This window comes from Corythoichthys intestinalis, chromosome 12, assembly GCF_030265065.1.
Source record: "Corythoichthys intestinalis isolate RoL2023-P3 chromosome 12, ASM3026506v1, whole genome shotgun sequence".
In the NCBI taxonomy this organism is placed as follows: Eukaryota; Metazoa; Chordata; class Actinopteri; order Syngnathiformes; family Syngnathidae; genus Corythoichthys; species Corythoichthys intestinalis.
Genome location: NC_080406.1, coordinates 6,689,887 through 6,715,916, shown reverse-complemented (window position 1 = coordinate 6,715,916; position 26,030 = coordinate 6,689,887). Strand labels below are relative to the sequence as shown.

Genomic DNA, 26,030 nt, shown 5'->3' with positions numbered 1-26,030 from the left:
AGCTTTTTTTCCATGCTTTGAAACCTGAATTTTATAATCCAATGTGTACAGTTGAGTAGAGTAGCCAAACATTTTACTCCAGTAAGAGTAGCAATACTTCAAAAGTAATATTACAAAAGTTAAAGTAGCAATCCAAAAAAAATACTCAAGCACTGTCCACCTATCCAGTAAAAAAAGTATTAGGTGAAAAGAATACTCAAGGAATGAGTACGATCTTGAGTAACGGCTGACAATGTCTGATATTTCTCAAAACAATGGCATAATTTTTCTCAGCACAATGTCATCTTCATGAACTGTTATTATTTCACCTATTAAATGACCATATAAGGCCAAAAAAAAAAAAAAAATCATTGAATTCCGATGAGAAAAATCAACAGAATTGAAACATCACCCAACCAAAGAGCATGAATGCCCTCTAGAGGAGAAAACATTATTTTCTACTGTAAAGGAGAACCCGACACTAGTCTATGCCATAAGCGATCATATCGCCAACAGCAGCGCTATATGAGAAATAGTTTATTTTTACAGGGCTTTAAAGACGCCACCTGATTGAACCTTTCGACCGTGTCCCTCTGGGATTGTTGTGGGGGTTGCTTCAGGAGTACAAGGTACCGAGCAACTTGGTAAAGGCTGTTTGGTGTCAGAGTTTGATCCGCAGTAAGTCGAATTCTTTCCCAGTAAGGGTTGGACTCCACCAAAGTTGCCCTTTGTCACCGATTCTGTTCATAACTTTTATGGACAGAATTTCTAGGCGCAGCCGAAATGATGAGGGGTTCCGGTTTGGTGGCCTCAGCATTGCATCTCTGCTTTTTGCAGATAATGTGGTGATGTTGGCTTCAACAAGCCATCATCTCTCTCACTGGAGTGGTTTTGCAGCCGAGTGTGAAGCGGTTAGGATGAAGCTCAGAACATCCAAATCCGAGACCAAAGTCCTCAGTAGGAAAAGGGTGGCGTGCCCTCACCGGGTAACGGATAAGGAGATCGACAGGCGGATCGGTGCAGCGTCTGCAATGATGTGGACTTTGCATCGATCCATAGTGGTGAAGCCAAAAGGCGAAGCTCCCGATATACCAATCGCGGTACGTTCCTACCCTCCCCTATGGTCACGAGCTGTGACCGAAAGAACACGATCTCAGATACAAGTGGCCAAAATGAGTTTCCTCCGCAGGGGAATTCCATATATGGAGTTCCATGCAATTATTATTATAATTCATTGCATTATTTGCATGGAATTGCATATAGTTCCATGCAATCAAATCATGCAATAAATCATGGCTCGGTGAGACATGGAGGGGCTTAATTACAAGAAAAACAGAACACAAAAAGGAGTGTGAGAAGGAGACAGCAATAAGACAAACAAGGGCAGTAAAAGAACAAGCACAACAGGAACATCACAAGTCAGCCATCAACGATCACTGCAAAAGGGAAAACCACATTATGGACTGGGAAAAGGCCAGAGTCATCCGCACCAAAGAAAACAAACATGAGCACTGGATCAGGGAGGCCATTGAAATCCGCAAGCGGGGTCCAACGACCATCAACAGGGACAATGGGGCTTACATGCTCTCTACTACCTGGACCAGCGTGAATGGTCAGCAGAGGGCGTGACCCGCCTGTCACATCTGACAGGTGAGTCATGCCTTCATCCATCAGCTGATGAAGACGCGTCACATCAATACCAGTGGCACTCTGATGAAGGCGGAAGTAGTCGCCGAAACATGTCAGGTAATTAAAACAACCTAAAACAATTGTCTAGGATCAAAGAAAAATTCAACTAATCCCTGGAGAGGTGATCCAGGCCTGTCCTACCAGTAAGAGGCCCTGGGGATGACCCAGGGCAAGCTGGAGAGTCTCTCGGCTGGCTTAGGAACGCCTTGGGATCCCGTCAGAGGAGCTGGTTGAATTGGCTAGAAAGAGGGAAGTCTGGGCTTTCCTGTTAAAGTTGCTGGCTCCTTGACCCAACCCCAGATTAAACGGCAAATAATAGATGAATGGATGTGATTGAACACGCCGGCGTGATCATAGGACTTCAAACTGCAAGTTTATGTTTGACTGGTATAATGGAGTCATTGTGATCATTGGTGAAACTGGTAGAGCCACTGTGCTGGGTAAAATAAAGTCAAATCTAACATGTAGAATAAAAGGAAAAAATGGAACGACTCTAATGTAGCCCAAAGTATTGGAGTAAGAGCAGCGTTTCTTCTTCACAAAACTACTCAAGTAAAAAGTAAGGCGTGGTACAACTACTCTTAGACAGTGGCGGTCCTAGCTACTTTCGCGCCCTGGGCGAACCACCCCATCAGCGCCCCCCCCCTCCCCCCCGACATCCAAACTACCCAACCCCCCCCCCCCCCCCCGCCGACATCAAACACAAGAATGTGTTAAGTTTTTTACATTATTTTATTAAAATAGTCTATCCCCCGCCCCGAGGCGTAGCAAGGGTCCCCGGGGACCCTAGGCAACAGGCAACATGGAGGCCCTTTGAGCATGTGCAAGTAAGGGGGACAGTTGGACTTGTAGCAATAGCATATTTAATAAAAATCTAATAAGGCCTCGCTCTCATAGAGCGCTTTCATTTCACACTATCCTTAATTATTTACACACATTTGCCTTAATGAACAAAATGTACTTCAGATTATTATTATTATTATTGTGCTTAGTACACATACCTTTACACATACCGTATTCTACTGACTAGCTGGTAAGTTATATTGCTTTTACTTAATAAGGATAACATTCTGGCACAGAAGTGAATCATGTAACATCTTATCAGTCTGGCTGATCAGTGTGTATGGTGATTCTCAACACTGATTTAATGTTCTAGGTAACATCTTTATGTATGAAGAAACGCTAGCATGCTGCAATGCTGTTAGCAAACGCTAACAAGCTAGTTACAACAAGTTAAGGCAGTTAATTGGTTTACTACTACTAGTCTGCAGTGCTTCGACTACATTAGGACATAAAACTACAGTAACATAGTACACTCACCGCTGTCTTGCTTCCTTTTCTCCTCTTCTGCTTTTTTTCTTTCTTTTTTTATTTCCAGACGGATAACTTTTCATTTTGCCAATTAAAAAAGGGCCCGATCGCCGCCCACTCACTCTGAGTCACGTGACACACATACATATTTGTGCAGTAAAATGAACGCGAAAGTGGGGGCGGGAGCTTCGAGTGCGCGCTGCGTGCGGTCATCTTGGCCATAAAAGTGGCGAAAACTAAGCACTTTACACTCATATGGATGTACAACATCATTTTAAGATGCTAAACTAATACCTTCCCTCTTAAAGCAAATGTGCAATGCGAATATAAAGTAAAGAACGCTCTCCTCGACGCAGCGAGAACGAGTGGGATCAACCAGCTGACGTAACAGGAAAAACACGAAACGGTCGCGCTGATGATGGCTCTAACTTATCATAAGAACTTTATGGCATGAAGAGGAAATACTTACATTCGTTCATGGACGCACAGATAGGGTGGCCGTCCTCTGCTCAAAATGCGCACCTTACGCTTACGCCTATTCTTGTTCTCAGAATATGCAGCGCTTTTGACGTAGGACAATAATAGGACTGGTTGCTATGGGAACGTACGCAGCGGCATACCGCATGCCCAAGTAACCTTGCTAAAAGGAGTATTAAAATTGCTAATAAAATCGTTTAGGATTATTTTAGATGCATATATGTTATATTTTTCTTGTAGAGTATTGAACGAGGAATATGATAGACCCATTAATGGACTTTCTTGGAAAAAAAATCACCATTTCTTTAAGTAGTCACATGAATAATGAGGTGGCCTGTGAAAAGCTGTACAAGGAACGGAGCCCCGCTCCCCTCCTTGCTTCACCTCTGGCAGTGATTGAGACTCGTCCTGCTCGCTCACTGTAGTTGCGAGCAGCTGATCCCCCTCCCGTCTCCCCCTGCCCCCTCCTGACACACCTGACTCTCAGCAGCAGTTGACATGATAGTAAGGGGCACCCTGGCGCCCACTCTAATAACTTGACGTGGAAATGAGCGGTATTAGTCCAAAAACCTAGCGGATTTTTTTTTGTTTGATTCTCCTCGAGGGCGCCTGTGCGCCCCCAAATAGATTGCGCCCTGGGCGGTCGCCCACATGCCCATAGGAAAAAACGCCTGTGCTCTTAGAAGTACATTTTGTCAAAAAGTTACTCAAGTAAATCTAACGGAGTAAATGTAACGCACCTCAGCCAGTGAGGCGTATTTTTAGATTTTTACCGGCTAATAAGCGTCGTATCTTTTGGTGTAAATATCCCATAATACGGTGTGGTTTTCTAGTGAAAATTTTGTGGGTGCATCTTATATTCAAGTGCGATTTATACTCTGAAAATTACAGTAATTCTCAGTTTAAAACCAACAGCCTCTTTGTTCAAGGTGAAGTGGGCATAACACATCTGTTTTGCATCAGTAAGACCTACAGTACACATGTGTCTGGTCAAGCGCCATTTTCAGGAAGCTCATGAAAATTCCCGTGAAAAATCAAATTAAAAGCAAATAACGTCGCATGAATGTTGACGTGCGTGTGCGCGCTCCCTCCATCCAACCCGGCAAGTTTCAACACAACACGTCACGACAAAATGGGTTCAACATGTTCGCTAAAGACTTGACTGGAATTAACCTCACTGGCTTGCATTATAATAATTTATCCGCAAACACATTAATACACTTGTAATATGTTGGCGACTCTTAAATTGGTTGTACTTAGTAAAAGTTAATGCTGACACAATTCTGGCCTCGTACACATGAAAGTCAATGATGTGGAGAAGTTCTGCTTTAGGCTGTTAATTGAAATTTATGATGAAGAGAAGACGTGTCAAACACGCAGTCAAGTAACAAGGAGACTTACTTTTGAAGGACAATGAGAAGAAAAAGCTAGAGTGGGTAAAGAGATTGCTTTTTCAACATTAAAAACACATTCATAATGTTAATGGTAGCTTTGCATGTCATGCAAAAGCTACCCTAATTTTCGGACTATAAGCCGCTACTTTTTTCTCTCATTTGGAATCCTGCGGCTTATAGTCCAGTGTGGCTTATTTGTTGATTGATTTGGGTTAATAGGTAACACTTTATTTGACACCGGCATCATAAGACTGTCATAAGAACATCATAAGTATGACATGACACTATCATGGGCATTACTGAATGCTTATGACAGATGTCAATATGTGTCGTGGCATATTATGTCACTAACTCCATTTATGTCGAGCTCAGATCTTTTACGTCCATTCAAAAGTGAGATACTTTGCTGGATGACACTAACCGACATCTATTATAAGCATTCATTAATGCTTATGACAGTGTCATGTAATAATTATGACTGTCTTATGACAGTATTATGGCATCACTATCCAAGAAAATGTTACCAAATACCATAACTAGCAATTAAACAACTGGAACAGTAACTGAAGAAATAATTAGCACAGAACATGATTGTTATTTACATCTGTAGCGCTGCAATGCATACTAGGAGGAATGTTGGATGACAACAGTGTTGAGAGCAGGTGGCAGCAAAGGTTGACTGTCTCCCCCAAGGGACCAGTGATGGCCAAATTAAGCTTTTAGTGACAATAAGGCTTTGCAACCAATTGGTTCAAAGCTTAATGGTGGTTCATTTGGTCTCATCTTATGATGCCATTGTCAAATGAAGTGTTACCAGTTAATATCTTTTGGTGTAAATATCCCACAATACAATGAGGACAACTGCGGCTTATAGCCCAGTGCGGCATATCTATGAACAAATGCCGTTTTCATGTCAAATTTGGTGGCTGGCGGCGTATAGTCAGGTGCGCCTTATAGTCCAGAAATTAGGGTACATTATATTATATTCCTTTTTTTTTCCCTTCAATAGCGTTTCTTCCCAGCCAAAACCATTTGACCCACCGATACCGTGTCAAAATTACATCATTTATACATTTTTTAAAAATTAGGACACTAAAAATTTCTATTCAGTTTTTTTGCAAAAAAAAAAAACAAACAAAAACAAAAGTACAGCTCGGCCAAAATCTGATAAAAACAAAGTTTTTTTCTATTGCTGTCAAATTTATCGCGTTAACGGGCGGTAATTAATTTTTTTGATTAATCACGTTAAAATATTTGACGCAATTAACGCATGCACGGAATGACCCGTTCGTGCGTTGCCTCAAACAGTTTACAATGACGCCGTTTTAGCACATTGAGAGCGAAAAGGCATATTGGCTTAAAGAGCATACGACATGAGAAAAAAAGTCTTAAATAGCATTATTATGTGAATTAGAATCATATTTTGACACGATTCGACTATATACAACAATTTAGCAAAGCGCAGATGACGAGAAATTAGTCTTTTAATCTGCCGGTTAGCCACAACTACCATTATAGGGCTCTAGCGTCCCCAACAGGTGGATAACGTCAGCAGGAGACTGGGCTCATAAATGGCATGGTCATGACAAATAACAGTCTTGTGCTAAATGGAATATGAAATAATAAAAATGCACTTATTCAGGACGACATGGCAAAATTACTCCATAATGGTCAAAACTGTCGACTTCACCTTTACTGTCGCACCTCCCGAACGATATTTTATGACACCAAAATTGGACATACTGTATGTCATTTCCCTTCCCCGGCTTTGGAGAATGTAAACAAACCAAGAGGCGTGACAGCTCGCCGACATGCTAACCCGAACTGAGTGATGTTTTAAAGTCTTCGAAGTGGAAAATCACACATAACTAGCCCGGATTATTTGACATGACGACTGGGTTGTCGATTGTCTTCGCAAATCAGCAAACCACCCGGCGGAGAGCAATTTACAGTTCGTTCCCGGAGGAGGGCGGCTGCAGTCGTTGTGCAGCTAACGTGCACGAGGAGAGCTTTTTACATGCCAATCAATGATTAAACGTAAGTAGTCCTTTATTTAAAGAAAGTTTGTAGTGTTTACTTTGTAATCGCTGTATTCGTATTCGACATAATACAAAACAAGATGTTTACTCACTTCCTCGTAAGTCCAATAGTCCAACAGTAGTAGGGCTTGGCCAATATCCACGGTGAATGGGAACCTTTTGAAACTCCAAAAAGGCGCACACGCCTCTCCTTCATAAAGCAAGATTTTTCTGCAGCCGTTTGGCTGGCGTGATGCGAAAAATAAACGTATTAATCCGCAAAATTAGCTGAATCCTTAGTCCTCATACACAACAGTACGGCTACCAGGACGACTGATCTGTGTAAAGGAAAGAATGAATGGGGCCATGTATCGAGAGATTTTGAGCGAAAATCTGCTTCCATCAGCAAGGGCATTGAAGATGAGACGTGGCTGGGTCTTTCAGCATGACAATGATCCCAAACACACAGCCAGGGCAACAAAGGAGTGGCTTCGTAAGAAGCATTTCAAGGTCCTCCAGGTCTCAACCCCATAGTTAATCTTCGGAGGGAGTTGAAAGTGTGTTGCCCAACGACATCCCCAAAACATCACTGCTCTAGAGGAAATCTGCATGGAGGAATGGGCCAAAATACCAGCAACAGTGTGTGAAAAGCTTGTGAAGAGTTACAGAAAACGTTCGCCCTCCGTTATTGCCAACAAAGGGTACATAACAAAGTATTGAGATGAACTTTTGGTATTGACCAAATACTTATTTTTAATGATTTGCAAATAAATTCTTTAAAAATCAAAAAATGTGATTTTCTGATTTTTTTTCCCACATTCTGTCTCTCATGGTTGAAGTTTAACCATGTTGACAATTACAGGCCTCTCTAATATTTTCAAGTGGGAGAACTTGCACAATTAGTTGTTGACTAAATACTTATTTGCCCCACTGTATATACATTGGCTAAAGACTTATGGGTGGCCATTCCTACGTAGCATGTCAGTGTTTGTTAACAATAAAATCAATGTGGAGTGTATCTCTTGTTTCCATCAGAGCTCCTTTTAGAATCAGGGCCAGCATCAATACTGTGATGAAATGATATTTTCCACGAATGTCTGAAAAAGCACTGCAATCAGCGAAATCAAGGATTAGCCTTCAGCTTTTATTTACTTCCCAACATTTTTTTTTCTTGGTTTTACGGAATTATGGTTAGAACTGAGTCGACCGCCAGACGGTTTTTAGAGCAGCCCTGCACAAGTGAAGTCGGCCGGTGATGGTATCACTTGACCCGAGAATAGCAGCGGATTATTACAGCAATAAACAAGCTAATCCGCTTCATCCCTCGCCTCGGCGCGCTCATCCTTGTTACCTGGTGAGCTGGTGCTCCAGGTAAATGCCACTAATGTACTTTTTAAGGCTTGATTAACAGTATAAGTTGTTTTTTTCCCCCAATTTATGAATATTTAGCCCCTTCAATGAGAGTAATCATTACACCCACCTTTAAGCCTTTAAGGTGCTAGTGATTATTTTTAATCATTTAAAAGAAAAAGAAAAAACTGTTATTACTGTAATTTTTGGACTATAAGCCGTGACTTTTTTCCCTCATTTTGAATTTATAGTCTAGTGTGGCTTATTTGTTAATTTATTTGGGTTTATTGGTAACACTTTGACAGCGGCGTCATAAAACTGTCATAAGACCATCATAAGTATGACATGACACTATCATGGGCATTAATGACATTATGAATTATGTCAATAACAATCATGTCCAGCTCGGATCTTTTACATCGATTCAAAAGTGAGATAATTTGCCGAATGACACAAAATGACATCAGTCATAAGCATTCATTAATGCTCATGGGAGTGTCATGTCAAAATTATGATGATTTTATGACAGTATTATGGTGCCACTGCGAAATAAAGTGTTACCATATACCATAACTAGCAATTAATGAAACAACTGGAACAGTAATTGAGGAAATAATTAGCACAGAACGTGAATTTTGATTGTTATTTACATCTGTAGTGCTGTAATGCATGCTAGGAGGCATGTTGGACAACAACAGTGTTGACAGCAGGTGGCAGCAGGGGTTAACTGTCTCCCCTAAGGGAGCAGTGATGGCCAAATGAAGCTTCTTGAAGCAATGCAAGTTTGCGGCCAATTAGTTCAAAGCTCCATGGTGGTTCATTTGGTCTTATGACAGTCTTATGATGCCGCTGTCAAATATAGTATTACCGGTTCATATCTTTTGGTGTAAATATCCCATAATACAGTGAGGAAAGCTGCGGCTTATAGTCCAGTGCTATCTATCTATGAATAAATATTGTTTTTGTGTCAAATTTGGTGGGTGGCGGCTTATAGTCAGGTGCGCCTTAAAGTCCAAAAATTACGGTATATTATAGAGGTGGGCGAAATTTCCGATTCTTAGATTATTCGTGATTCAGCCGTGGAAGATTCGAGTACGATTCACAAACATCCAAATTCCGATTATTGAAATATGTCAAGTAAAGCGGAAGTAAAACACACTCAGCGCGCCCCGCGATCTTCGGGTCGCAATGAGGAACTAGCTCAACTCATGCCGCGTGATAAAAAAAAAAAACAACAACATACCTGACTGCTGCCGACAGCTGCTACAAAGTACGTCCACATAATGGTACGGTAGATATCATATTTATATAGGACTAGATGCAAAATAGACTCGGTGGCGTGAGCAGCACATGTACAGAAAGCTAGATGTGGGCGTTAGTAAATGGCCACCATCTTAAAGCAGTAGACTTCCCTGCAAGGCTGTTGTAGCGAACCTTCCAAGCGAACCTTTTATCTTTTTAACTTTTTATCTAAAATACTCCTAAATCGGGAAAATAGTGACTTGAATCTATCTTTAAAATAGTTTTAAAACTTTCACATGTCGAAAGTAGATGAAAGGGAAATTATGGAATAACGGGAGCAATTTTAACGGTTGATTCACAACATTAAATTAATTGAATGTAGTTTAAAGCTGCTGATACAGAATGGGGATTTGAGTATATTATTGTTTTTAACTGTTAACTTGAAACTGAAATTGTCGTTTATTTAAGCCTGCGAGGCTTTTTTGTAACTAATGTACAAAACATTAAAAGCAGCTAATAGCGGGGGGGTCATCAATAATCAATTTATAATCGAATCGTAGCCTCTGAATCGTAATCAAATCATTAGGTGCCCAAAGATTCCCACCTCTACTGTATAATATTCTTTTTAAATGATAATAATTGTAATAATAATTAATAATTGTAGTTGAATTGTTCTTTTTATATTATTTTTTTATATCCTTAAATAAGACATGGATTAGACGTCTAGCGCAGACATGTCCAAAGTCCGGCCCGGGGGCCAAATGCGGCCCCTGGTCAAATTTCATCCGGCCCCTAGCCTCTATCATAAAATCAATAATGTCTGGCCCGCACACAGACTTTAATAAATTGGTCAGCAGTACTGCTACTAGCATATGAAGTAGCTTACACACAAATACTGCTCCTCATTTATCCACTAAAAGGCAACAGCACTCTAAGCAACATTACCCCGCGTGACCCTTTACTCCCAATTTTCTAAAATGGCGACAATCAACACAAAAAAGAAAGTTAACTGCGACAGCCGACGCTTCAAGGATAGGTGGAAATTTGACTATTTCTTCACTAAAATACGCAACAACTATGTCTGCCTCATTTGCAAAGAGACAGTCGCTGTTTTTAAAGAGTTCAATGTGAGGCGATATTACCAAACAAGACAGGCTGACATGTACGACAAGATTACAGGGAAGACACGTAGCGAGAAATTAAAGCAACTTGAAGCTAGTTTAATTTCACAGCAGCAGAATTTCACAAGAGCCCGAGAATCGAAACAAAACACCACAAAGGCTAGTTGCGACTTTGTTGAAATTTTATAATTAAAAAAAAAAAAATAAAGCAAATGTGAAACACAGAATGGCTTCCAAAAATTTGCTTAAATATATTGTTCTAAGTAAAGGCGGTCAGTCAAGTTCGGCCCCCCACATTCTAACCACACCAAATCTGGCCCCTATTGCAAAAAGTTTGGACACCCCTGGTCTAGCGCCATCAGTGACAGAATGTGAGTGCTCAGTAAGGGTTAAAAGAAAATTAATTCGTGCATGAAATGGTTAAAAAAAATTGGGGCGGGACACTGAAGAAACTTTAACCCTTTGGTCATTGGGGGAAAAAAACTTTAAACAGTTCGTGGTAATAGTTTATTTTTTATTATTCATCATTATTATTAGAGCGATCACGTCATGTTCAAAGTATCGGAAACGGCAAAAAAATATCAGACATGCCTTTTTTTATTATATACTTTATATATATATTTTTTTTTTAATTAAATCGTTTTCTAATTGTATTTAACGTTACAGACATAATGTGTTACACTCTTCCAGAGTCTTTAGTTTAAGCTTAAGGTAGGGTTATCAAATTTATCACGTTAACGGCGAGAATTAATATTTTTTACATTTATCACGTTACAATATTTAACGCAATTAATGCATGCGCTGCACGACCCACTCACGCATTGTCGCGTTCAATCTATAATGGCGGGGTTTTACCCATACAGAAAATTGAGCTAAAAGGCAGCGTACAATGAGTAGAATGAGTGAATTTTGGCAGCCTTTGGAGCCTGTTTTTAAATGGCTAAAGCCTTACAATCCCTCTCCCAACGATTAGAATAATCATAGGAAGCAATATGGGGAAGAAAGGTAATAGCTGATCTTTTTCTTAACACCCTATGTTATTTCCCAACGCAGAGAAGATATATCAATTGGTACCACGACGCACAGTCATGGTTGCACTTCCCATCATGCATTTGGGCAGAAGTTAAATGGCTACAGTATCATTTACTGGAAGCTCAACAAATACACTAGATGGCAATATTTAGTCACAATATACAAAGTCACATTTATCCTTTAAGAATTACAAGTTTTTCTATCCGTGGATCCCTCTCATAGAAAGAATGTTAATAATGTAAATGCCATCTTGAGGATTTATTGTCATAATAAACAAATACAGTACTAATGCACTGTATGTTGAATGTATATATTCGTCCGAGTTTTATTCATTTTTTTCTTAATGCATTGGAATCGGGAGCAAAAAAAAAAAAGCAATTGGATCGGGAAATATCGGGATCGGCAGATACTCAAACTAAAACGATCGGGGTCGGATCGGGAGCAAAAAAACATGATCGGAAGAACCCTAATTATTATTATTTTATAATTATAAATGAATTAATAAAAAATCATAAAAGTTAATTAAAATGAAATACATTCCGGTTATTGCCCAAAGAAACCCTCAATTTTTTTTCCCCACAGTATTTAAATCATTGCATGGTATTGACAGCGATAGACATCCAATTCATTTAAACTGGGAAGACTGGCCGTGAATGCTCATCTTTTAGTGCCATTGACAGCGATGGACGTCCAACCCATTGTGACAACAAAAGTCGCAACTTTCATTTGCGAAAAAGAAAAAAGGTAATTTGGGAGTTTAATTTGTGGAAAACAGTTGCGTCTGATACGTTAAGATGGGTCAAATCAGAAGTGAGTCAGTGTTAGGGTTCATGCACCCACTCACCGAGGTTTCCTCTGCAGCATGGATGGTCTCGGGGGTCTCGGGCACTGTGGAAGCAATACAGAAACCAATGTGAATACAAGAAAATGCTTAAAAAGTATATGTTCCTAAATGCCAGAAGCTACACAAAAGATTTCACATTGATTAACCCCAGAGTCCTATGATCACGCCTGTGCGATCGATCCCGTGTCATCTTTAGAGCGCTGTAAATAATAAACTATACACATTTGATTGGTCAGTACTCAAAGTCCAATCATGGACAAGTCAAGCTCCGTATTAAGGGTGTAATGATACATTGATCCGGATTGGTGTATAGAAATGATAAGCAACAATTGAGTCGGTCCAAACTCAAAACATTGATCAACATGCTTGAGATATTAATTTCGAGAGATGACATGACTCGCAGCCCCTCATTTACTGCAAAACGGACTCGAAGGGATGCCATTTGTTTGTGCTACGTTTGGGCTAGTTGTTGGGACACCCCTCTGTTATTGAGAGAGTTGGTACGCTTCGTCACCTGCCACGAAGGGGCTGCGATTGACGTCATCACTCGAAATTTATATCTCGATATCTACAGTGGTATGAAAAAGTATCTGAACCTTTTGGATTTTCTCACATTTCTGCATAAAATCACCACCAAATGTGATCTGATCTTTGTCAAAATCACACAGATGAAAAAACAATGTCTGCTTTAACTAAAACCACCCAAACATTTATAGGTTTTCATATTTTAATGAGGATAGAATGCATACAATGACAAAAGGGGGAAAAATAAGTAAGTGAACTATCACTTTTAATATTTTGTGCCCCCCACACCATCCCTTTGGCAGCAATAATGTCAACCAGACGCTTCCTGTAGCTGCAGATCAGTCTGGCACATCGATCAGGACGAATCTTGGCCCATTCTTCAGTGCTGCCATAGTATCTCAATGGGGTTCAAGTCTGGACTTTGACTTGGCCATTCCAGAATGTGTATTTTGTTCTTCTGAAACCATTCTTAAGTTGATTTACTTCTGTGTTTTGGATCATTGTCTTGTTGCAGCATCCATCCTCTTTTTAGCTTCAACTGTCTGACAGACGGCCTCAGGTTTTCCTGCAAAACGTTTGAATTCATTCTTCCATTAATGATTGCAAGTTGTCCAGGCCCTGAGGTAGCAAACAGCCCCAAATCATGATGCTCCCTCCACCATGCTTCACGGTGGGCATGAGGTGTTGATGTTGGTGAGCTGTTCCATTTTTCCTCCAAACATGACGTTGTGTGTTACTCCCAAACATTTCAACTATGGTTTTATCAGTCCACAAAATATTTTGCCTAAACTTCTGTGGAGTGTCCAAGTGCCTTTTTGCAAACATTAAACGAGCAACAATGTTTTTTTTTTTTAAACTGCAGTGGCTTCCTCTGTGGAGTCCTCCCATGAACACCTTTCTTGGCCATAGTTTTACATGTAGTTGATGTGTGCAAAGAGATATTGGACTGTGCCAGTGCCATTTCTGTAAGTCAGGGGTGTCCAAACTTTTTGCAAAGGGGGCCAGATTTGGTGTGGTAAAAATGTGAGGGGCCGACCTTGGCTGACATCCTTTACGTAGAACAATATATTTAAGCAAATTTTTGGCATGCCATTCTGTGTGTCACATTTGCTTTATTACCGTATTGGCCTGAATATAAAACGGCCCTGATTATAAGACGACCCCCTCTTTTACAAGACTCAAGTTTGAAAAAAAGACTTTTAGAATTAATTTAATTAATTTTTATACAGAAAATAATTACAGTACATCTGAAACAAATGATTATAACAATATATTTGAGAGAAAAAGCATGTTATTTTGCTTTATTCAAATCTTTATATCTGAACATTTAAATATGTAAACTTAAGTGCAATCACATTCGTAAATGAATGGCTTCTGGTTTTTAAAATGTAAATAAACCAATCTATTGTGATAAAACAACAAAATAGCAATAACTGCATTAACCATCAAAGTGAAGTCTAACTGTAACTGTAGTCTTGAAACAAATCTGAATAAGGAAAAACACTGCAATAAAATAATGCTAACTGGTTAAACTTGAGAGTAGCTGAGATCTATCATGACAGAACATCGCTTCAATGATATCTGGCGCCATCTAGCGTCGTGAATGGGTACAATGTCTAGACCGCGAATATAAGATGACCCCCTCTTTTTCAGTCTTATTTCAATGCAAAAAACCCCACTGTCTTATATTCGGGCCAAGACGGTATTTTTTTTTATCAATAATTTCAACAATCTTGCAACTGGCCTTTGTGGCGTTCTCTTTCGACTGTCGGGCTCTTGTGAAATACTGCTGCGGTAAAATTAAACTAGCTCCAATTTCTCGATACGTACCTTCCCTGTAATCTTGTTTTACATGTCAACGTGTCTTGTTTGGTAATATCTCCTCACATTGAACTCTTTAAAAACAGCAACTGTCTCTTTGCAAATGAGGCAGACACAGTTGTTGCGTATTTTAGTGAATTAATCGTCCTATTTCTACCTATCCTTTAAGCGTCGGCCGTCACAGTCAACTTTTTTATTGTTGATTTGTCGCCATTTTAGAAAATTGGGAGTAACGGGTCACACGGGGTACTGTTGCTTAGAGTGCTGCTGCCTTTTAGTGGGTAAATGAGGAGCAGCATTTAGTGTGTAAGCTACTTCATGTGCTGGTAGCAGTACTGCTGACCAATTTATTAAGTCTGTGTGCGGGCCAGACATTATTGATTTTATGACAGAGGCTGGGGGTCGGATGAAATTTGACCATGGGCCGCATTTGGCCCCCGGGCCGGACTTTGGATATGTCTGCTGTAAGTCTTTAGCAGACACTCTAGGGTTCTTTTTTTTACCTCTCTGAGTATTCTGCGCTGAACTCTCAGTGTCATCTTTGGTGGACGGCCACTCCTTGGAAGACAAGCAACAGTGCCAAACTCGCTCCATTTGTATACAACTTCTCTGACTGTCAACTGATGAACATCCAGACTTTCAGAGATGGTTTTGTGTCCTTTCCCAGCTTTATACAAATCAACAATCCTTGATCGCAGGTCTTCAGGCAGCTCTTTTGACCAAGCCATGATGCACATCAGACAATGCTTGTCATCAAGACAGTTCTTACCAGGTGTGTGTTTCATAGTGGGCAGGGCAGCTTTAAACCACTCATCAGTGATTGGGCACACACCGGGGTTAAAATGTTTGGTAAAAATTGTTTTCAATTGCTCTTTAAGTCTCCATAGACAGAGGGTTCACTTATTTTTCCCCCTTCTGTCATTGTTTGCATGCTATCCTCATTAAATATGAAAACCTATAAATGTTTGGGTAGTTTTAGTTAAAGCAGACACTGTATTTTCATCTGTGTGGTTTTGACAAAGATTTTATGCAGAAATGTGAGGAATTCCAAAAGGTTCAGATACTTTTTCAACACTGTATAAAACGATCGCAGCACAAAGGAAAAAAATTTACAGCACAAACCTTGCACAAACAATTGACATTTTTATATAAATTTGCAAATGATGGGGGGGCAACTTAAAGGTTTTATACCTATAGAACGTATCGTCATGAAACGTACACCTGTACTCGCTATATCAGGCTGCATCCAATCTTTGAATAGCGATTAATCTCTAATCAATCACGAGGCAACTGTCCATCAAATTCCAGGTACGGAAGAGGACATTAACCTACTTAGCAAGCAGATGCGCGCAACCTCTGCACATCTTCCCATGGCCAAAACAGCCGAATTAAAATCCCCAGCGTATCCAATTTCATGTCCTCCTGGCTACGCGGCACAGTCGGTGACAAGGACCCAAACCGCAGCACAGTCGGGTTACGCCGTCCTGTTATTTGTTCATTAAATATGGCCCACTTTTTTATTTTGCTTCTGTCTTCTCTGATGACAAGCGCAGACGAATAAGAAACAGATGAGCGCATCGGTATGTTTTCTCAAGTGGCAAAAGCGTCACGGCGTCTGCCGAGGCTCTCGGGTGACACGCGAAGGTTTGCTGGCGCTCACCGCTCTCAAGGGCGTCCTTCAGAAGGTCCTCGGTCACAAAGGTCTTGAGCTCGCTGATGGCGTAGACCAGCGTCGGGTGCTCCTTGACCTCGCGGTATGAGTTCTCTACCTGGTTGGACTGCAATGTCAAGTAATCCAGTTGGTCGCTGCTGATGCCCGTGTCGTCCACCACCAGGGTGACCGCGTAGTCCACCACGATACCGTCCACCCTGAGTGAAAAACTGTTTTTATTGGCAATCTCAGATTTGGTGTCCATATAATTATCTGGGTCTTTTAAAAAGACCAGATAGTGTTCTGCAACTTTATCGTTGCATTATTTCGGTACGCTGCGCAGCCCGAACCATTGCATCAGCACCGTTCGAGGATTGACACAACCGGAATTTTCGCGCGGCACAGGGAATTTTTCAAATTGCTCCGAAAAATTTTCCATTCGCCCATAAACTGCAATTTTCCCAAAAAAAAAGAAAAGTTTCAAAATGTATCTAATCCTACAATTTTTTACCAAATCACATAATTTGGGCATCAAAAATTCCGGGACTGTGAGGAGCATAAAACTTGTTCACAGAATTTGGGAAAAATTTACAGTTCCCCGGAAAAACTTTCCAATTAATTTCCAATAGGAAAATTACCCATTCAATTCCAATGGGAATTCCAATGGAATTTACATTGCATTGATACCATTGACGGCCATGCATGTCGAATCTATTGATGCAAATGTACTTGGACTTCATTGACGCCTATGTAACTCAATGCCATTGACTGCCATGGACGTCCAAAAATTTTCCCAGTAATTTTCAATGGGAAAAAAAACAATGTCCCTAAATCAACAGGAAATCAACTGATATCAGTAGGACGTGTCCCCCAAACTTCCCCGATTCCATAGACGCTTATGAAGGGTGCTGCCATTGACGGCCATGGATGTCAAAATTTCCCATTCATTTCTAATGGCATTTACTTTGTTTAATGCCATTGACGGGCACCTTTGTCCATTCTATTGATGCCGATATACTTGGATTCCATTGACGCCTATGTAAGTGGATGCTATTGACAGCCATGGACGTCCAAAAAATTTTCCCATTCATTTTCAATGGCAAAAAAAACTGTCCCCAAATCAATAGGAAATGACCAGATATCAATAGGACGTGTCCCCCAAACTTCCCCGCTTCCATTGACGCTTATGGAGGGTGCTGCCATTGACGGCCATTGACGTTCAAATTTCCCATTCATTTCTAATGGCATTTACTTTGTTTAGCGACATTGACTGGCATGTTTGTCCATTCTATTGATAGCCCTGGGCGGGGCTAAGATCTGTAAAGCCACACAGCAAAGACCCAGAGTAATTTCTCCAGAAATTGCAGTTTCTAGTTAGCTAATGATAGCACTACTATGTTCATAGGTAGCATAGGCATGAAATAATGTATTTCTTGTTGTTGTTTGTTCTTCTCCTCCTCTGTCTGCTATCTTCCTTTCTGTGCCCCCCAAACCCTTCTCATTCACTGCTCTTGCCTAATAAATAAAACAGAATGAACCATCGCAATGGGAGTATATAAAACGCCCATGTGATACACTAAAACTGTTCAGATCTTAAGGACACTCAGATTCCTATTCTATGTCTAAGCAGCTGAGCAGGACAGGTTTAAAAAACAAATTAAGAGTTATTTTACAAATGATTTAGTCCTTTCATGCATGAATTATGTTTTTTTTTCCCTCTTCAATTACATTCATACAGGACATAGGTCTCAAACTTGCGGTTCAGGGACCGAATGCAGCTGTGTCGGCAGAATACGCGGACATTTCACGGGTCGCGTTTTAGTATAATGTCCGGGAAGCGGTTGCGTGAAAGCAGGCATTAAATTCCCGGGTCACAGCACGATGGCTGATGACGTAAATATCATGGCGGGCCGATCGTCACTTCCTCTTTCTTCGCAGTATGACAAAAATCATCAATATAGCAAGCTGGAAACACCTAGATTAAACTGAAAACAACTAAATTAAATTGCTACGGGATTGTAGAGCCGAGGAAGAGAGTCCATCGTCCATCTTTGGAAATGTGTAGTGTATTTTGTTGCCGATCGCAACTGCAGAAACAAGTTTGTACCTCAAAGCAAAAAACAACGGAGGGATCCGTTCAAGGGTTTATTAAATACAAACAAAAATACACGTGATCCCGGAAGAGGGGGGAATAACACAATCAGTCCGTGACATTAGGTCGACGGGGATCAATAACATACGCAGAGTCTAAGGGGGGGCCAGGGGGACATGCCCCCCGGTGGCTGAAAAGTGTCGTTGCACGTAATTGACTTCCTATATATGTTTTTAAAATGAAGAGTTTTCAGGTAAAATATTGTCTACGAAGGTTGTAAAGCAATAAGACAAACACCAAAAGTGAATGAAATGAACCAAACAAACAAAAAAATAGGTCAAAATTATTTTTCGAACAGATCAAGTGACGGTCATTTGCTTTGCTTAGCCAAAACCACGCAAGGTCCGAAGAGGCAAGATAGATACTGTATATGTAATTTTTTCAAACCTAAGCTTTCAGAAGCGACAACAACTACTGAGCAAGAACAAAGGATTGAAAATGTGGACCATGAAATGCTGGAGAGCACTGCCAAAATTGTGAGCTGAATTTTAATTTGCCCAACTTAAGACGCTAATTTTACAACATAGCCACCACCAGCGGGCTCTCTCCTGACTCAATGCCAAGCGAACTGGAGTATATAAAAAACGCATAGGGGAACATTAAACCACGAAACGGAACCCAAGTCATACAGGTGTGCAATCGCTCTCACTTTCGTGACTTTTTGTCGCCACTTCCACTTCACAAACAAAACGGCCCCGAGAGGCTACACCTGTCTCAGCCAGTCACGCTCACACGGTATGTTCAGCAAAAGCATTCAAACCCAAATTAGAAGCACATTCTGTGTATCAAATGAAACCGCTTAGCAAAGCATAACTAGACAATGTATGTATAATAATGTATGTTCTTGGTGTCTGATGAATAAAAAAACAGTCTGTCGAAAAAGCGACTTATAAGCCAGTGCGACATATTTAATAAAAAAACTGTAAAATTATGAAAAAAATTAAGAAACATGTTTTTTTTCCTCTTCATTGTGCATTTTTTGACTTGTGCGACTTATACCTCATGTGCGACCTATAGTCCAAAATATATGGAAAATAAATTAAAATTAATTTAATTATATAATTAAAGGATCGATGTTATTTAAATAGTGTAAGTAAAATGTAGTTTTTAAAAAATCAAATTATTAAAAAGCCATGAATAATAAAATATATATATATAAATTAGGGCAGTCAAACGATTAAAATTTTTAATCGAGTTAATCACATCTTAAAAATTAATTAATCGTAATTAATCGCAATTCAGACCATCTATAAAATATGCCATATTTTTCTGTAAATTATTGTTGGAATGGAAAGATAAGACACAAGATGGATATATACATTCAACACACTGTAAATAAGTATTGGCATTTGTTTATTATAACAATAATTCAACAAGGTTGCATTAACATTATTAACATTCTGTTAAAGCGATCCATGGATAGAAAGACTTGTAGTTCTTAAAAGATAAATGTTAGTACAAGTTATAGAAATTTTATATTAAAACCCCTCAATGTTTTCGTTTTAATAAAATTTGTCAAATTTTCAAACAAAAAATAAACTAGTAGCTCGCCATTGTTCAGCACCACCAATTCTCATGGTGCTGAAAACCATCAAATCAGTCGCACCCAAGCGCCAGCAGAGGGCGACAAAACTCCAAAAACACAAGTAACAAGTGCACATGACACTGTACTGTCATTTTAATCTGTTTGAGCGGGGCATGTGGGTTAATTGCGTCAAATATTTTAACGTGATTAATTTAAAAAATTAATTACCGCCCGTTAACGCAATAATTTTGACTGCCCTAATATAAATAATTAAAAATAAACAAAACTTATTTAAAAAATGAAAACTTTAAAATTGGAATAAATTAAAACAAAAAGAATACATGAATTCAAAATGTTTGATTAATTTTAGTTTTATAAATCTCATGACCTTACGTTGCTTTTTAACTCTATAAGTGCCATTGATGGCAACAGACATTCAATCCTTTTTAACGGAGTTGAAATGAATTGGACGTCTAATGCCGTCGATAACTGTTTTCAATAACTCCTTTCATCCCTACAAAGAACTCAAGCAGATGTTCTTTTCTGCGCTAGCAAAACCAGCCCCGAGACACAACAAATCCAGCGAGGTTCTGCAAGATTTATTATGTTTTAGTACTAATCTGCTAGTTCAAAAACCAACAAATGCTAGAATATTTACCAGCCTTTCAGATTCCCCGACTTTTTAAATCACACCGCATTCAATGACCCACAGCCATTCCCAAAAATTTCAAGTCACATACTACCTTTAATATTCCAAAATTGCTCAAACGTTTTTTTTAAATACCATCAACATTAGCATCCACACACCTCCCCCATTCCAGACATACAGAAAAAACAATAGGGTTTCTTCCTGAACCAAGTAATATATGACAGTGAGGCCTCTCATCATGTGACTGAACACGCTAAAGGCTGTTAAAAGAGGTGTTCATCGCTCAGCCGTGACGGATGACTCGGCCAATCGACTCCGCCCGGGAGGCGCTATAAGCGGAGTCAGCACAGCGATCAATATTGTGCTAATGGCGCGAGACACATCCAAAGAAGCTTTGGAAAGGAAAAAGTCATTTATCAGCCTAGGATGACTACTGGGACGTGTCCACTCTGACCTACTTGGCATGCAGCTGACACAATGATTCACTCATTTCTTCTTCTTCTTCACACAATTTTGGGAACATCACTGTGGTGAACTGTAAACATTCGTGTAACTACACCTCGTATGTGACTCAGAATCATTGTTTAGTTCAAATGATGCATTGTGAGTATTCAAACATACAATTTGCACTTAAGGCAATTCATCTTTTCATTCACGAATTTTGATTTTTAAAAAAAATTTTTTCATTACGTTCTGAAGAGTAATATTTTTCATTAGGGATGTCCTGATCCGATCAAGAGATCAGAAATCAGCCCGATCGTGCCATGTTCAGAGGATCGGAATCAGGTGAAAAGGATCTGGTTTTTAATTTAAAAAATATATTTCTGTTTTTCTGTTTCATGCTTGTACAGCTCTCGCCCTCCATCCTTCCTACTTGCGTTTGGCACTTAAAAATAACGATGATTGACAGGTTTGTAGCTTTGATCTCACTAGCAAAGCCTCAGTAGCGCTACGATCAAAGGCACTATGACGATAACGGAAATATTTCGTCAACGAACACTTTTTTCATGACGATGACGAGACGATAAAAAGCTACAAACGCGTTTTGGGAGACCAAAACATACCGATATACCGTATTGGCCCGAATATAAGACGACCCCCTCTCTTTCAAGACTCAAGTTTGAAAGAAGACTTTTTGAACACCAAATTAATTTTTATCCAGAAAATAATTACAGGACATCCGAAACAAATGATTATAACAATATATTTGAGAGAAAAAGCATATTATTTTGCCTCATTCAAATCTTAATAACTGAACATTTAAATATGTAAACTTAAGTGGAATCACATTTGTAAATAAATTACTTCAGGTTTTTGAAATGTAAATAAACCAATCTATTGTGATAAAACAACAAAATTGCAATAACTGCATTAACTGTCAAAGTGAAGTCTAACTGTAGTCTTGAAACACATCTGAATAAGGAAAAACATTGCAATAAAATAATGCCAATTGGTTAAACTTGAGATATCAGAGATGTCATGACAGAACATCGCTTCATTGATATCTGGCACCATCTAGCGTCGTGAATGGGTATAATGTCTAGGCCGTTGAGATCATGACAGAACATCGCTTCATTGATATCTTGCGCCATCTAGCGTCGTGAATGGGTATAATGTCTAGACCGCGAATATAAGACGACCCCCATTTTTTCTGTCTTATTTTAATGCAAAAAACACCGTCTTATATTCGGGCCAATACGGTAAATGCCAGTTTTCGTCTGATGAGACGAGAACAAGACAAAAATACGCAATAGTTTCCGTCACGTTCACAATATGTGACTTTTATGTGTAGTTAGCCTGCATCATAGCAGTGTCTGGTTGTGTCACTCATGTGACGTGCTGCCCCCCCCCCTCACCACTCACCAGAGCAGTGGCCTTTTAGACACTACAATATGTACTCATCTGTCAATATCAATTTGAAATAATTGGAAACCTTTATTTATTTATTCATTTTTGGAGTAATTTTTAATTTAACAGACGAAAACATTTTTAGTAAATGTTGACTAAAACAAGACGAAATTAGTCTTGAGTTTAAGACAAACACATTTTGAGATCATGACTAAAATATGACTAAGACCAATAAGTATTGTTTCCGTCACATGTTCACAATGTGTGACATTTATGTATAGTTAGCCTGCATATAGCTGTGTCTGGTTGTGTCACTAGTGACGCGCTGTTTGACTATAAACTTAAAGCATTGCCTTAATAATCGACAAAGGATTGCCACAATTTGACCCTGAAACAAAACCAGTGTCTGGCATGATTTCCCTTTCTTTAAGTCATCATCTTCAGGACCTAAATCTCCAATAATCGTTCTAGCCACCCCTTTTGGCCTCGCTGCTGATCCACCTTAACAGGTGACTGAACTTTGCTAAGACCATTAGCACAAGCAGCTAGCGAGACGCGGAGAACACGTGCAAACTCTCCCAGCTACACACACACACACACACACACTGATGAGGGTCTAAAAACTTAAGAAACTGTGTGCTTTTTAGGCGGAATTGGCTGACTCACCCTTGAAGATCCCTGTGAGGCCTGCATGAAAACAAGCAAAAAGCAGTTTTAAAGAACTGTCAGATGTTTTAACCGAATATGTCGGTAAACATCAAGTGGATTGGACGCAAATGAGATGAGGCGGGATTCAGCCACGTGATAGAAAACTCACCTGAAGTCCATCACGGACACGCTCTTGAAACCAGGAAGTCCCAATAGAGCATCCTCAATCTGCGCACATATAATTTTTTACTCTGTACACATTTATGTCTCATACGTGTATGAATATGTGTACGTGCATGTATGTGTTACCTTCTGAGCAAGCTGTCTGCTAAGCGTCTGATAGTGTAGCGAGTAATGGTCGTCCAACTCATTATTGTACATGACGCCCGTCAAGAGGATGCTCAGCTCCACCACCTGTTCCAATACGGCCGCGGGAACCGGCTCAACCGGAATGTCGTTGTTCAGCTTTAGAATTATGGGAAGAGAAATTAATTTCGTGTTGAAATATCTTCAATTCGTGCTGTATGAAAGTACTTTAGCACTAAAACAATATTAAACATTTTAAATGTCTATCGTCACTATCGTGATGCAATGCACATTTTCCAATTTGCCCTGATATATTCACAATGATGGATTCCCACATGCCGCATTAATACCAACAAGAGTTGTCCAGTATTATCGGGTAACCGATAATATCGGCTGATTAAAGCATTTTAAAATGATAACGGATATCGACATCGGTTTTTCGTTATCCGTTTTGGGACAATATGCTTATTGACACTTTGCATTTCAACTTGATCCCAAAAAAATTATGTTTGCACTATTTTGATTTCAACAATGAATATAATGGTGCAATATAAGTACTTTTTCCATAACTTCTGTTGAAGTTGTTCTCTTATTTTCCACAGAATATTTATTTGAAAAAAAACTTGAAGATGTTACATTTATCATTATTAAATCATCCAGTTAGGCATCACAATACAATTAGTTAGAATATGTCCAAGTTCACAGCCGCATATGTCGGTATCGGTTTGATAGCGTATCAGATTTTTTGGAGTTGGAAAATATCGGGATATTGGTTAGCGGTTAAAAAGTCATCATCGGACAACTCTAGTACCAACATTATTGTAATCAAGATGTCCCTATTAGCCAATTAGCTCCCCCTTCCACACGAATGTGAGTAACGCATCCAAGACAATTGAAAATAGCGGCACATAAAATCCACACAACTCGATATTAATGATATTATGCTAATATACTTATATATTAATATACTTAATATACGGCAATCTTAAAAGTCAGAACCACTACTCACAAGCACAGGTAGAACCCCTACATTCCCCAAATCACAAAATAACTATCCAAAAACACGTATTATACGTCATTGTTCTGTCCTCGCCAAGACTTTGGAAGCTAGTCCTAGCTAGACAGTGAGCTAAGCTCCGAAATGACAATTTCAGACGTCCACGTGGTTTGCTGACTTTATTCAGCTGCTCTTGTCATCAACACTTGCAGAATGAAATTAAAATAAAATGAAATTAAATCAGTCTCATCTTCAATAACGGAAATTTAAATTTGCGTTTACAAGTAGCAGCTGATACAGCAATTAAAAAAAAACACACACAAACGATTAGCATGTATTGTCCACACATCATCAATGTATTATTATTTATTGACTTTATTCAACTATATTTTTCATTATCAAATGGTCAAAAAATTAACCATGAGTGTTTTATTACAGTTTGGATGTCTTTTTTTTTTTTTTTTTTTAAATACAGGCAAATTGATGAGCTTAAGGTCGTCTCTGTTACAAACAAAACAATGTAAAAAAAAAAAAAAAAAAACTATGCTTTATTGTAAGTTCATCTATATTACTTTTTTCTTTATTATTAAAAATGAGACAATGTCATGCAGAGGTGTACTTATATAATATTTTTATAGACAAATGATACTATTGATGGTGGCGGCAGAGAGCTGGTGGATGGGGGGGGCGCGAAACAATGTTTTCCTTGGGGGGGGCGTAATAGAAAATAATTGAGAAGCACTGGTTTAATGTCAATTCTAAATTAATATGAGTGGGGGAGGGGGAGCTGTGATACTTGTTGTATATTTTTCACCAAATAATCAAAAATTTATTACCGTAATTGTCGCACTAAAAAGGCGCACCTGACTATAAGCCGCCACCTGTTAGGTTTTGTGTTGCTTCCCTTCTAGGCCATGTCCACACGTAGCAGGGTTTTTTTATAAATGAGGATTCTGCCCTAATACGTCGGGGAAAAATAATTGCGTCCACACCTGCATGTTTGTGTAGAGAAAAAAAAACTTCCACAGCCAACTGCTTTCATTCGTTTTTAAGTACCGTAAATTCCGGACGTTAAGCCGCTACTTTTTTCCCTCCCTCAGTACCCTGCAGCTTATTGTCCAGCGCGGCTTATTTGTTGATTTATTTGGGTGAATAGGTAACATTTTATTTGAGAGCGGCATCATAAGACTGTCATAATTATAACACTATCAAGGGCATTAATGTATGCTTATGACAGATGTCATTGTCATCCGGCAAACTATGTCACTAACTCCAATAATGTCCAGCTCGGATCTTTTAAACTATTCAAAAGTGAGATAATTTGCCGATGACACAAAATGACATCTGTCATAAGGATTCGTTAATGCTCATGGCAGTGTCATGTCATAATTATGATAGTCTTATGGCACGACTGTCAAATAAAATGTTACCAAATATGTCTTATAAATCTT

At 39.3% G+C, this 26,030-nt stretch overlaps 1 protein-coding gene across 4 annotated transcripts in view; it reads right to left on the bottom strand.

The window, feature by feature from the left end:
• impg2a (interphotoreceptor matrix proteoglycan 2a) overlaps positions 1 to 26,030 on the bottom strand; it is a 74,251-nt gene that overhangs the window by 37,102 nt on the left and 11,119 nt on the right. For 2 of the 4 annotated variants that reach the window (XM_057852306.1, XM_057852308.1), the window contains 5 exons: positions 23,586 to 23,741; positions 23,446 to 23,504; positions 23,295 to 23,315; positions 16,464 to 16,684; positions 12,458 to 12,501 (listed from right to left, as the gene is read on the bottom strand). In XM_057852306.1, coding sequence (XP_057708289.1) covers positions 12,458 to 12,501; positions 16,464 to 16,684; positions 23,295 to 23,315; positions 23,446 to 23,504; positions 23,586 to 23,741 — 501 coding nt within the window. The remainder of the gene's footprint in view (positions 1 to 12,457; positions 12,502 to 16,463; positions 16,685 to 23,294; positions 23,316 to 23,445; positions 23,505 to 23,585; positions 23,742 to 26,030) is intronic. The other 2 variants (XM_057852307.1, XM_057852309.1) reach the window with 1 other exon arrangement.